We start from the raw sequence: 12,442 nt of genomic DNA, 5'->3' as shown, positions 1-12,442 counted from the left end.
AGAAAATGCCAGCTGCAGACCAGCCCCCCACTCCTGGCAAAGGAAGAGCTGTGGGCGGGGCCGTGGGCGGAGTTGTGTGCGGTGGGCGGGGCCGTGGGCCTGCGGGGCGTGGGCCTGCGGGGTGCGCTCAGGCTGGAAGCAGCGCCAGAGGAGTTCCAGGCACGCAGCCTCTGGCCATGCACCTCCATGTCCAGGAGCTTCCACTGACTTCCATGCGTCCCAGGTGACGCAGAGGCTGGTCACTGACCGAGGGTCACAGTGGGAGGGGACGAGACCCACCGTGTCCACCCAGAGAGGCCTGGTTAGTGAGTGGAAACTCTCCACACAGGCTGGCTGCAGCCACAGGGGGATGGGGTGCTCTTCACGCTCGAGCACAGAGGGTGCTTGTCCGACCTGGCGTGTCAGAAAGAGGCTCAGCCTGCGCCCAGGGCAGGGAGGAGGGGAGACCCGAGTGCCGGGACGGAGGAGTGTGCAGGCCGGGGCCTGGCCACACCACACACTGTGTCGGCCTTTGTCAGCACGCGGGCGGCCGGACGCTCGCCACCACACACCAGACGGTGACCACAGGATGTTCAGTGACAGAAGCCACCGTGGGAGCCCCACAGGCATGGTGCCATTCGTGTGCAAGGCCCAGAAAAGGCAGCTCTGCAGACAGGAAGCAGAGGTGTGCCCGCTTAGGCCTGGGGAGAGGTGACAGCGACAGGGTTTCTTTCGAGGTGACAAAAGTGTTCCAGAGCTGACTGGTGACAGCTGCACTCCGTGAACACACTGAAAACCACAGGCTTGTGCACTTCCATGGGTGACGTGAGGGCATGTGAGTCGCATCTCAGTAAGCAGTGTTTTGAGGGATGTCATAGGACATCAAGTTTAGGGGAAGGGCAGGAAAACCTGCTCCCGGCTGCAGCCGGCACAGAGGAGTCCTGGGCGGTGAGCACGCTCATGCCCCAGGCTGGCCTGGCTCAGCTGGACTCACGGACTCCCCAGCTGACCAGCAGCCCAGGACAAAGGGCCGCATGGAGCCCCCCCTTCCAGACTCCCGAGCGAGAAGCCAGGGCGAGACCCAGCCTTGGAGCGGGAGTTCAGGCGCTGTGTTTTAAGGGCAGAGCACAGGTGCAGACAGCACAGAGGACTCGAGTCTCTGCCCCTGTCCCCTGTGCAGCCACCATCAGCACCAGCCGGTTTCTGTGCACCTTCCCATGAGCCTCTGCAGGTAGAAAGCAGAGATTTCCTAGTAGCACACGAGTCTGGGTCCCTCTTCCCTCCTTCCCACCATGGCATCACACCACAAGTGTCATTCCCGCCTGGGCCCCAGGACCCACTGCAGGGAGGCACCCAGGGGGGCCTCCTGTGTCCTGTCCCACGTGCTGACTGCAGGGTGTCTCGGTGAGTGTCCCGTGTGCATAGGTTCTGACTCCCAAGTTCCTGGGGAGGCCGATGTCACCAGGATCACACTGAGAGCAGTGAACTAGCCCCTCTCAGGTTGGGGGTGCACACAGGGCCGCCAAGCCTGGACTCCCCACCCCCACGGTGGCCCCTAACCAAGCTGCCACCTTCTGTCACTGGAGGGCCACCAGGCTTCCCGAGGCCCTCGTCCCTGCAGTGGGATCACAAGCAGCCAGTAGGCGTTGGTCCTCAGTTCCCCACCTGTGTCCCCATGGCCTCTGCGGGGGGCTCAGAGGTCAGGCCCCACCCTCCTGCGCCCCACCTGGGCGGTGTCCACACCATATCCCTCTGGCCACCCCAGCCCCAGTCACCACCCTTCTCACCGCCTGTGTGTTACCTGCCTGACCCTCAGGGCAGGTCCCGGGGGCCCCTCCTCCCCGCCCAGGCCGTACCTCCACTTGGGCCTCCTCCCAGGGGTCCAGGCGGACGGACTTGACCTTGCTGACCTGGGGGATGTTGCGATGGATCCCGGAGCAGCTCAGGCAGATGAATACGCCGAGGGTGTAAGAGGCCCAATCAGGGTCTGGAAAGCAAAGAGCACAGTGTCAGGGGGACCCGGCCCATGGCTGGAAGCCCCCGCCCCACAGGACTGGGGCTGGCGTGGGGATCTGAGTTCACCGAGTCTGGGACCCTTGGCAGAGACCCCTGCACGCCCCCCCCAGAGGAGCAGCTCCACCGGCCATCCCAGCTGCCTGGGGACAGAGTGCTACCGGACGGCGAGTGGACACTGTAGCCAGGGGAGACGCTGGGCGACGGCAAGTCGAATGGTCGACATGCCAGACGACAGCCTGTGACGGGTGCCAATGCTGCTCAGTGTGACAAGGACCCTGGCTGGACCGTGCACGCCGACACACTCACGAGTAACACGCCCTGGTGTGTAGTTTACTTGAAAAACTTCAACAGAAACACGTGTGCAGATGAAGTAAACGTGGCAGAGCAGAGTGGACGGTCGGGAATCTAAATGGGGGTGAGGGGGGCAATAGTTCGGGGTGCCAGCCAATCAAATGAGGGAGGGATGGCCAGGGGCACTGGGACGCCTTCCTCCCCTCTGCACATCCCTCGTGCAAACTGGGCGAGGGCTGGGCTGCCACCAGGAGTCCCACAAAACCTTTTCCTGGCCCCGGCTGAGGCCACCAGTTTGAGCGGGGCTCCTGGAAGCCCCGGGAGGCCAGGCTATGCCACCCTGTGGTCACTACGGCCTGAGGGGCTGGGAGTCCACAGACCTGGGGATTGTGGGGGTCAACCACATGGATACCCCTGGCCTGGGCCTCGGGGGACACTTTCCTCCAGATAAGACAGGGCTGGGAGGTGGCTGTCTTCAATTGTGGGCCACCACAGGCCACCCCCTGTCCTGAGGACGTGGCCCTGCACCTCCCTTCAGGGGCCTCCAAAGCATCCACCCTGGTGCCAAGTGGTCTGAGCTCCTCCTCAGATACCAAATGCCTGAGCCACAGGCCCAACAGCCCTATGCTGTGTGAGAGTACGGAGCGCAGTATGAGTGTGAGGCGTGCACGTGTGAGTGTGCGGTGTGCACTGTGAGTGTGCCATGTGCACTGTGAGTGAGCCGTGTGCACATGTGAGTGTGCGGTATGCACTGTGAGTGAGCGGTGTGCACGTGTGAGTGTGCCGTGTGCACTGTGAGCGTGCAGGGTGTACCAGTGAGCATGCAGGCTGAGAGGGTGCTGGCACCTTTAGTTCCTGGGCCGAAGACCCACCAGCCCCGGCCTGCCCCAGCCTCACAGCCTCTGGGCGCCCACCATGTCTTGGGCTCCAGCCACTTCCCTACAAGTGGGGAGACCAAGGGGCACAGGCGGGTGAGCTCAGCAGCGGCCAGAGAGCTTGGTCCCGGCAGTCCAGGCAAGCCGCTCTCCACCCAGCCCAGCTTACAGCATCGCTGTCCCGGTCCCCAAGGGTGTGACAGTCTAGGGGCAAGTGGAGGAAGTGGAGGCCGGCAGGCAGGTCACTGGCCCAAGACACACGGCTTCTAAGTGGCACTCGGAATAGAGAAGTTTCAGGAGAAAAACAGCCGCGTCATCCTGCAGACCTGCGCCCAGCCCCGTGGCTGACTCTCCCAAGGGGCTGTGGGTACGCAGAGCCCGGCCTCCTACACTGGCAGATAGGCGGGGAGCACACACACATCAGTGTCTCTGGGGTGGGACTGGCTGGTGTGGGGAGGGCTCGGGTGGGTCTGAGGCAGTGGGAGGGGAAGTGCCCCTCCACAGGGACACAGTGGTGGGCGCTCTGAGGCCACCAGGAGTACCCACACACAACCCCAGTCAGACACCCCTCTGCTTCCGTCCCAGCACCTGCCAATCCGGGCATTTTCATTTATTTGCCCATTTACTGCACATGGTCTGACTGGGCCCCTACAATGTAAGGGAGTCAGGGGTCAGGTGTGCTGTTGTTCCCCCCCAGCAGCCCCAGCCCGGCCAGACAGATGCCCACACATAGGGACCCAGACGTCTGCTCTGCCCTACAAGTCATGTCCCTTGGCTCCCTTCCACAACTCCAGGGTGACCTTCTGAGGACGTCAAGGGACAGGCCACCATCCCCTGTGGTGGCAAGGACTGGGCATTGGCCAGAAGCCAGGGTTCTATGGAGAGGGTGGGGCCAGAGCTCGTGGGAGATCCTGGAAGGTGGTCAGTAGGAGTCTCGGGTGGGGAGAAGGCCACGTCCCCCAGCTCTGAGCCTCAAGGGACAGGGGCAAAAGGAAACATTGACAGTCATAGAGCCGCAAACCACCTTCCGCCAAAGGGCTCTCGAAGCCCTAGACAGGAGCCCACCCGTGACCAGGCTTCCATGTGGGGACCAAGAGAAGGTTTCATAGCCAGCATGACTCGATTTCTGCTAAAGGCTTTTTTCTCAGGATCTGCTCTCCCTTTTGGTGTCACTCGAATTGTGTGACTGCTGCAGAGGACACTCCATGTCCCCAGTCCCCAGCCCTGTGCTAAGTGGGCACAGCCTGCCCCACAGTGGTCCCTGCAGCCACTCTAGGGCACCTGAGGATGCCGAGGCATGCAGCCATCCTCCTTGGGTCTCAGGAGCCAACTCTCTCTTTGCAAAAATGCTGCCCCAACAGGAAATGAGGAAATCTTCTGGACCGAAAGCCAGCAGGTCTGAGAAAAAGGGAACAAACAGGGAAGATGGGCTCACAAGCCACAGACACAGCAACCAGCCAGGGGATGTCTCAGGCCACATAGCTCACCAGGTGAGACACGTGGCCCTGCCTACCACCCAGCCCTCTTGCAGTGGTGTTGCCTGGGGAGGAGGGACCCTTCCTAGTGGCATGGGGCAGAGGAGCTGGTGACCCCGGTGGCAGGTTTTCCACTAGAAAATTACACCAGGGCAGGGCAATGGTTGTCCTCCCAAAGCCAGAAAGGGGGCTGTGGCTCCCTCACACCACTCGTGCTCAGAGCAACAGAAGCGCCCTGGCTCCCACTCTCCCTCAGCCTGCTGCCCATGCCCTGGCGATCAGTGGCCGATTCCACAGTACACAGCAGAGCTGAGTGGTTGTGACAGAGAACACACGCCCACAGTGCCGAAAACATTTGTGTCTGAGCCTTTAAGAAAGGGTTTGCCAAGCCCTGCTTTAGAGGGACAAGAGGGAGTGACACAGAGTGAGCCCAGGAAGGCACGTGGTGAGGACTGCTAACATCCTCTCTCTGACAACAGGTACCGCGGTTCCACAAGAGGCTACTCACCTGCCTGACGTGTGGCAACTGTGCGAGGACCCACAGGGGTGCAATTTGGGGTTGTGTGACTGGAACCTGCCGCTGCCTGCTGTGTGTGAGGGGATGTTCTCCTGTGTGTGCGGGCCGCCTATTACGTAAGAATAAAGACAGGCCAGTTCTATCAAGCGTGTTGAGGGCCGGAGCAGCACAGAGTTGTCACGTGACGAGCAGGAAACCTGTGCCCTCTGTCAGAGCTTTGGGAATGGCTCACATGTGAAGGGCTGATACTGCCAGGTGTCCCCAAGGACGCAGAGAAAGTGGAACTCGCACAGCTGGTGGGGTGCAGACCGCTTGGCCACTCGGGAAGACAGTTTGGCAGTCGCTTACATATTAAACCTATATCTCTGCTACAACCCCACAAATCTCCTCCTGGTATTTACCCAGGAGAAATGAAAATGTCTCCACAAAGGATCTGGATATCCCACAGTTTGTAAAAAGCACAGGACAACCACAACTGCCCAGGCTATAGACCAGGAATGCAAGGCTGCCTCAACTCCTGCACGTCAGTGTGACGCGTCACATTCACAGATTCAAAAAGAAAACCTGTATGATCGTCTCAATAGACGCAGGAAAGTGTTTAAGAAAGCATAACATCCCAATAAAACTTTTCAGAAAACTAGGACTAGGCGGGAATGTGCAAACTTGACAGCATCTGAAGTGTCTGTAGCTGACGTCCTTCTTGGGGCAGAAAGACTCGCTTTCCCCAAGATCCGGAATGAGATACGAACGTCTCCTCTAGTCACTTCTATTCAATGCTGAGCTGGGGGTTCTAGTCAGTGCCACGAGGCAGCAAAAAGAAAGAAAAAGCACCTAGATTGGAAAGGAAGAAATAAAACCGCTTTTATTCATGCACAGCATGATGAAGTAGGAAATCAACAGGCTCTCCTAAACACTACCAGAACTAACAAACAGGGTCACAGGATAGAAGACACACAGACAGAAACTGGCTGTGTTTCTATACACCTGCTGCAACAGGCAATTTAAAAGCCACGTGTACACCAGGAGAGGCCTGCACCAAATGTCAGGATTTGTGATACCACTGAACTTGACCCTTAAAAGTGGGCAAGAGGGAAAACGCTGTGCTACATATATTTTACCACAATTAAACATTTTAAAGTATCATTTAAAATAGCACAAAAATATGAAAACTCAGAGCTAAATATGATGAGATAATGCAAAGCAGTACAATGAAAACTACAAAATATAACTGAGAAAAATGAAGGACAACTAAATACGTGGTGAAAAATAGCATTTTCATGGATTGGAAGACTCAATATTGTTAAGAGGTAAATTCTCTCCATAATTAACCTATAGATTCAATGCCATCCCAGTAAGAATTCCAGCAGGACTCAACAAACAGAAGTTAACGTGCTGGCTCTAAAACCCGTACATCAGTACAGCACCTGCAATAGCCAAAGCCACTTTGAAAAAGGACAAGGATGAAGGAGTAACACTACTTGGCTTCAGAATCTATCGTAAATCTGGTTGTCAAGACGGGGGTGCTATTGGTGTAGACACAGACGAGGGTCAACGGAGCGAGACTGAGTCCAGAAATAGACCCACAAGTCTGGGGACAACTGACTGCTGACGAAAGGATAAAGGTAGTTCCGTGAGAACAGAGTAACCTTCCACCACACGTGCTGGAACAGGGACATGTCACCTGCAAACACTACACGGGGTCCACACTGCTCACTATTTACAGAGAGTAACTCACTACACATTGCAGTACTCAACGTAAAATCTAAACCACAAAAGTTCCAAAAGAAAACAGGGGAAAGACCTTTGTGACCTTGGGTAAGGCAAAGACCTTTTAGCTACAACACCAAAAGGAGAACTTATGTTAAAAGAAAGAAAAAAAAAGATAAATTGACTTCATCAGAATTTTAAAAAAAAGACCTCTCTTTGAAAAGCACTGGTTGAGGGAATGAAAGGCAAGTCACACGGGAGAAAATCCTGCAAACCCAAGATTGATGAGAGCCTGTGTCCAAAGTATGTAAAGAACTGCTCAGACTCTAGGAGCCAACAACCCAACTACAGAAACAGGCAAAGGACTTGAACAGAACTTAACCAAGATGCCCCACATCACCTGTCAACTGTTGTGGGGTGCTGACTGCATAGACCAAGGGCGCTTTTGGGGTGACGGGAATGAGCAGCAGTTACTTCTCCCACCGCACGCCAGAAAAGGGTGTGCTTTATTTTCTAGAAATCATACCTCAGAAAAGGGGCATTGTTAAAAGAAGCTGGTGTGGCTATGGCACCAGCCCTAGTCCAAAGATGGGAGAAAGAGGAAAACCGGGTCTTCGGTTCTAGGGCTTTTGGGCTCAGCAGGGAGATGTCCCTCTCATGGGACGCGCCCCCCTTCTTGCAGACCTGGCGATCATGCTCTCCCAGAAGGTGGGGAGAGCCACGTGGGCCACTCCAGAAGCCTGACCTTGGGTGAGGAAGCAGCAGGAGACGCCTGGCACTCTCCAGACCCTCGCCTTCCCCGGGCCATGCCAACTGACCACATTACCTCACTTGATCCTCACAATTCCCTTGGAGGTGCAATCGTGTCCACGATTGATCCACTTCTACAGAGTAAGGCAGATAAGCCCAGAGAGGGTCAGACACTTGCCTGAGGTCACACAGGGGCAGAACTGGGATCAGCCAGCTGGGATCTGTCTCCCACAGCCCAGCCCCAGCCCTGGTCCACAGTCCTGGCAGGGCCCATGGAAGCCCCCGCCCAGGGCCCGGGTGGATGAGGAAGCTCATCTGTCATTCCTTGAGGTGACAACCTGTCCATCCTCCCTCTGCCCCCCTCCTAGGACAAGGCAGGAAGGCCGTTGGAAAGAGCAGGTGTTCTCACCCAAAGCCTGTCCTCTGCCCTGCACTTGCCCCTTGTGACACCCACAAGGAAGGAACAGGCTCCTGCCTGAGGAGCCCGCACCGCAATCACACAGAAGAGCTTTACATCACACCAAGATAAAGGCCTCCAGGAGAGGGGAGGTGCCAGGGCTGCTGGGAAGCCTGCCGGGAGGAGGAAGCAGAGAGCGAGGCACCAAACCACAGGCAGGAAGTGACTGAGGCACGATGGGGGCCATCCAGGCCAAGCCAGCAGTGGGCGGAGTGTGGCTGACCAAAGCCAGAGGGAGGCGCTGACCTGAGTGGGAGAGTGTGGGCCCTCCTGCTTCTGCCCGACCTCGGCTAAAGGTCCCAAGGCTTTCTGTCCCTGTGCCACCTTGACCACCTGGCCAAGGATGTCCAGGGAGGGCTCCTATGTGTGCATGTGTGGTGGGGAGACCAGGAGCTGAACAAAACAAAAGTTGGGAGGAGGTCCCCAGGAGAGACGGGTGGGCTGACGCTTTAGCTCTCCAAGTGGCCATGCTAGACCTGAGGGCTTCCTTCTTGAGGCACGGCTAGGCCTGCCCACCTGTGCACAAGCCCCCTCCCCACCAGGTCTGCCCAGCTGTGCACAAGCCCCCTCCCCACCAGGTCTGCCCAGCTGTGCACAAGCCCCCACCAGGTCTGCTCACCTTTGAACAAGCCCCCTTCCCCATCACGTCTGCCCACCTGTGCACAAGCCCCCTCCCCACCAGGTCTGCCCAGCTGTGCACAAGCCCCCTCCCCACCAGGTCTGCCCAGCTGTGCACAAGCCCCCTCCCCACCAGGTCTGCCCAGCTGTGCACAAGCCCCCCACCAGGTCTGCCCAGCTGTGCACAAGCCCCCACCAGGTCTGCTCACCTTTGAACAAGCCCCCTTCCCCATCACGTCTGCCCACCTGTGCACAAGCCCCCCCATCAGAACCAAGAGAAAGGGAGGAGAAGTGCTCACCTTTAACACATGTATACAAACACAAACACATATACACCTTTAACACATGTACACATGTATACACATGTATACAAACCCCATGTTCTGAACTCACAGCCCCCCCTTGGAGGAGAGCAGAAAGCTGTCGGGGTCCACATCTGAGCACCCAGAACTCAGGAGTGCCCCACCCAGTGAGTTGAGGTCAGTGTCCAGAGCCTCAGTTCTCCCCAGGACAGACCATGAGGCCCGTGTGTATACTGATAGCCCAAGGGGGGGCCAAGGGCATGGCTGGTGTGTGTGGAGCAGGCAGACACCCTGCAGGAGCAGGAGGATGTGGGAGAGGCCAGGCCTGAGTCTCCGTGCACACTGCTGCCCCAGCCCCACAGGACGGGCCTGCCCATGTGTCCCCAGACCTCTCCTAGCCCTGGGTCGGGGTGACATCACCTGCCGCTCAGGGCAGACTCTGCCCCAGGCCATCATCTTCCTCCCGGCTCCCCTTCCCACTCCCCCGGCTGCCACAGTCTTCTATGTGCCCCACTCTGCCATGCCTTCTCCCAGGGCCCTCCAAGGTGACTCAGCCCCAGACTATTTCTGGGAGGTGGACTGAGGCACCTGGGCCGGCGAGGCTGGGTCGGGGGCACTGAGCCAGGTGGAACAGGTGTACCCTCCCGGCCAAGGCCCAGCACAGGGAGGAGGGCGTGTGGTGGAACCTGTCTCTGGAGCTAGGGGTTGGCCAGCCCTGTAGCCGGGCTCCAAAGACCTTTGCCCCTCCCACGGCGAGGCCCAGCAGTGAAGAGGGCTGAAATTCCGGTGGTGAGAGCCGGTCGGTCGTGTGCTGTGCCAGAGGCAGAAGGACAGGCCCTGGTACAGCAAGTCAGTGGCTCAGGTCCAGAAGCCACGCCCTCCCTATACACAGCACCCGCCCCCGCTCACCCGTACTCCTGTTCTCACTGTGGCTGCCTCCATGCGCTGCACAGTTTGGTGTTTATTTCCTTATCCAGTTTCCCGCTGCGATCTAAGCTCCAGGAGGGCGGCACTCGTGAGACCATCACCAAAGGGGTGCCCAGCACCCAGTAGGCCCCCAATATGAGTGAGGCTGGCACCTTCTCTCTTCCCACTCACCGCCCTCTCAGCGAGGGACCTGGTCTCCCATCCCACCCACAGCACAGAACCCCGCCAGTGTCCTGCCTCTCATCCGCTCCCGCCGGGCCCAGGGGGCGCCTTCCAACACATTCCCTGCTCTCTCTTGCACCTTCAGTTCAGTTTCTCGCTCTCCTACTCACTCCCCTCAGCGCCCACACACGGCCATATTCCAAAGTCCATCTGTTGACCCCAAGTTGCCTTCCAGCCGCCTCCCCAGGTACCTCCGTACCACCAACACCCATGGCAGACACTGGCCTCCCTCCACAATGCAAAAGCAGGTCCTTCCTGCTGGAAGTCTTCCTGCTGGAGGTCCTCCCGCCCACCCCACTCTTCCAGGTCCCTGAGCCCTCTCCCTCGTATCTCATCTCGTCCCCTGGCTGTAAAAACCGGCCACCTCCACGTGGTGGTCGCACATCGGGAATGTTATGCCTCTCGATTGTTGACTTTTAATAGCCAACTGTATGTAACGTGCATTTCACATATATTAAAAGGAAAACACCAAACATTTATGCACATTTGATATCTTCTACTTGGTTCCCACCTCAGGCCCTCGCAGGCTCTGGCTCCTACAGGCACACAGCACAGCCATCCTGCCAGCAGCCACCCCTGCAAAGTGGCAGCATGTCCGCAGGTCAGAGTTGGGGGGCCAGGCCTGCACCCAGCCGCAGACTCTGACTCACTGCTCTCCATCCCAGCCTCCACACTGTCCTTGATAGCCGGGACTGAGAGCCCATCCCAGAGAGGATTCTGGGAAGATGGCAGAGCAGGAAGCACCAGGAAACTCTCCAGTACTGGACAACCTGCTCAGGCAGAGCCTGCCTGACACCAGTCACCATTTGGAACTCGGCAGTCTGCTGAACACTCGCAGCTTCCAGGGGAAGGCTTAGGCAGTAAATTGGGGTACATTGTGCTAATTTCAGCTCTTAGCACAGGAGCAGCTCCCCACCCACCCCCGCCCCCAGCAGGCAGCTGTGCATACAATGTGTGGGACCTAGGGTGGGCAAGGACCCTGTCCTCTAAATAGCAGGTCTGTTCCTGATAACCGCTTGCTGCTTCTGCTCACAGAGGTGCAGAGGTGGAAGCCATTGGTGTGGCACCCCCCCACATTGTCACAGCCCCACGCCCTCCAGCTGAAGTGGCTTCCAAGGGATTTAAAGGGCTGGTTCCTTTCCCCCCATTTCATGTTTCATTTTTCCCCTTTTGGGAGCCTGATATTAAAGACCAGGACAAAAAAAAAAAAAAAAGACCAGGACCTTCAAAAACAACCGCATATACAGGGAAAATTAGAACCTGACCATGAAAAAGGCTCCAAAAAGACCCAAGAAGTCATTACATGTACACCTCAGGCTGATCCTCAGCACAGAACAGCCTACAACTACAGCAAAACAAATAATAACAACAAAAAAGCAAACCCCAGGGAAGGGGGAGAATCTGATTTCCAGAGGTACCACAGTACCAGATTCAAATGTCCAGTGTTCAACAAAAAAATAACTAGGTATGCAAAGAAACAGGAAAGTATGGCCCCATCAAAGGAAAAATAATTAAAAGAACCTGTCCCTGAGAGTTAATGGCAGATATCTACACAAAGTATTTAAAACAACTGTCTTAAAGACACTCAAAGAACCAAAGGCACATGTGGAGACAGTTAAGAAAACAATATAGGAACAAAACAGAACTACCAATAAAGAGGCAGAAAACCTAGGAAAAAACAAACAAAAATTCTGGAGCTAAAAGTACAGTAACTAAGATAGAAAACTCACTAGAGGGATTCAAAGGCAGATTTGAGCACAGAAGAAGGAATCAGTGAACTTGAAGATAGGACAATGGAAGTTATTGAAGCTGAGGAACAGACATAAACAAGATTGAAGAAAAGTGAACAGAGCCTAAGGGACCCATGGGACACCATCAAGAGGACCAACAGACGCATTGTGGGAGTCCCAGGAGAAACAAGAGAACATTTCAAGAACTAATGGCAGCAGACTAGCCAGGTTTGATGAAAGACATGAATAAAACATCCAAGAAGCTCACAGGACTGGAGTTAAGATGAACTCAAAGGGGCCCCGGCTGAGACACATCATAGTCAAACTTTCAAAAGCCAGTCTTGAAAGCAGCGAGATAAGACACTCGTCACATAGGAGGGGCCTCAAATAGCTCATGAGCAGACGTCTCATCAGTAACTCTGGAGGCCAGCAGACAAAGGCCCATAGACTGAAAGTGCTCAAAGAAAAAACTGTCAACCAAGAATCTTATAGCACACAAAACTGCCCTCAAAAGTGAGGAAGATCCTGAATCTAATATAAAAAAAAAAAACAAAATGACACATATTTTTCCATATT

At 56.3% G+C, this 12,442-nt stretch overlaps 1 protein-coding gene across 3 annotated transcripts in view; it reads right to left on the bottom strand.

The window, feature by feature from the left end:
* The window catches only part of ADAP1 (ArfGAP with dual PH domains 1), a 48,276-nt gene that overhangs the window by 22,802 nt on the left and 13,032 nt on the right, over positions 1-12,442 (bottom strand). For 2 of the 3 annotated variants that reach the window (XM_081034782.1, XM_081034780.1), the window contains exon 2: positions 1,836-1,966. In XM_081034782.1, coding sequence (XP_080890908.1) covers positions 1,836-1,966 — 131 coding nt within the window. Of the gene's footprint in view, positions 1-1,835; positions 1,967-4,442; positions 4,462-12,442 lie in introns of those variants that run through there. The other variant, XM_081034783.1, reaches the window with a different exon arrangement.

Source organism: Rhinolophus hipposideros (assembly GCF_964194185.1).
Source record: "Rhinolophus hipposideros genome assembly, chromosome: 23".
Taxonomy (NCBI): Eukaryota; Metazoa; Chordata; class Mammalia; order Chiroptera; family Rhinolophidae; genus Rhinolophus; species Rhinolophus hipposideros.
The sequence above is the reverse complement of the archived record's forward strand: the minus strand, read 5'-3'. Positions and strand labels throughout refer to the sequence as shown.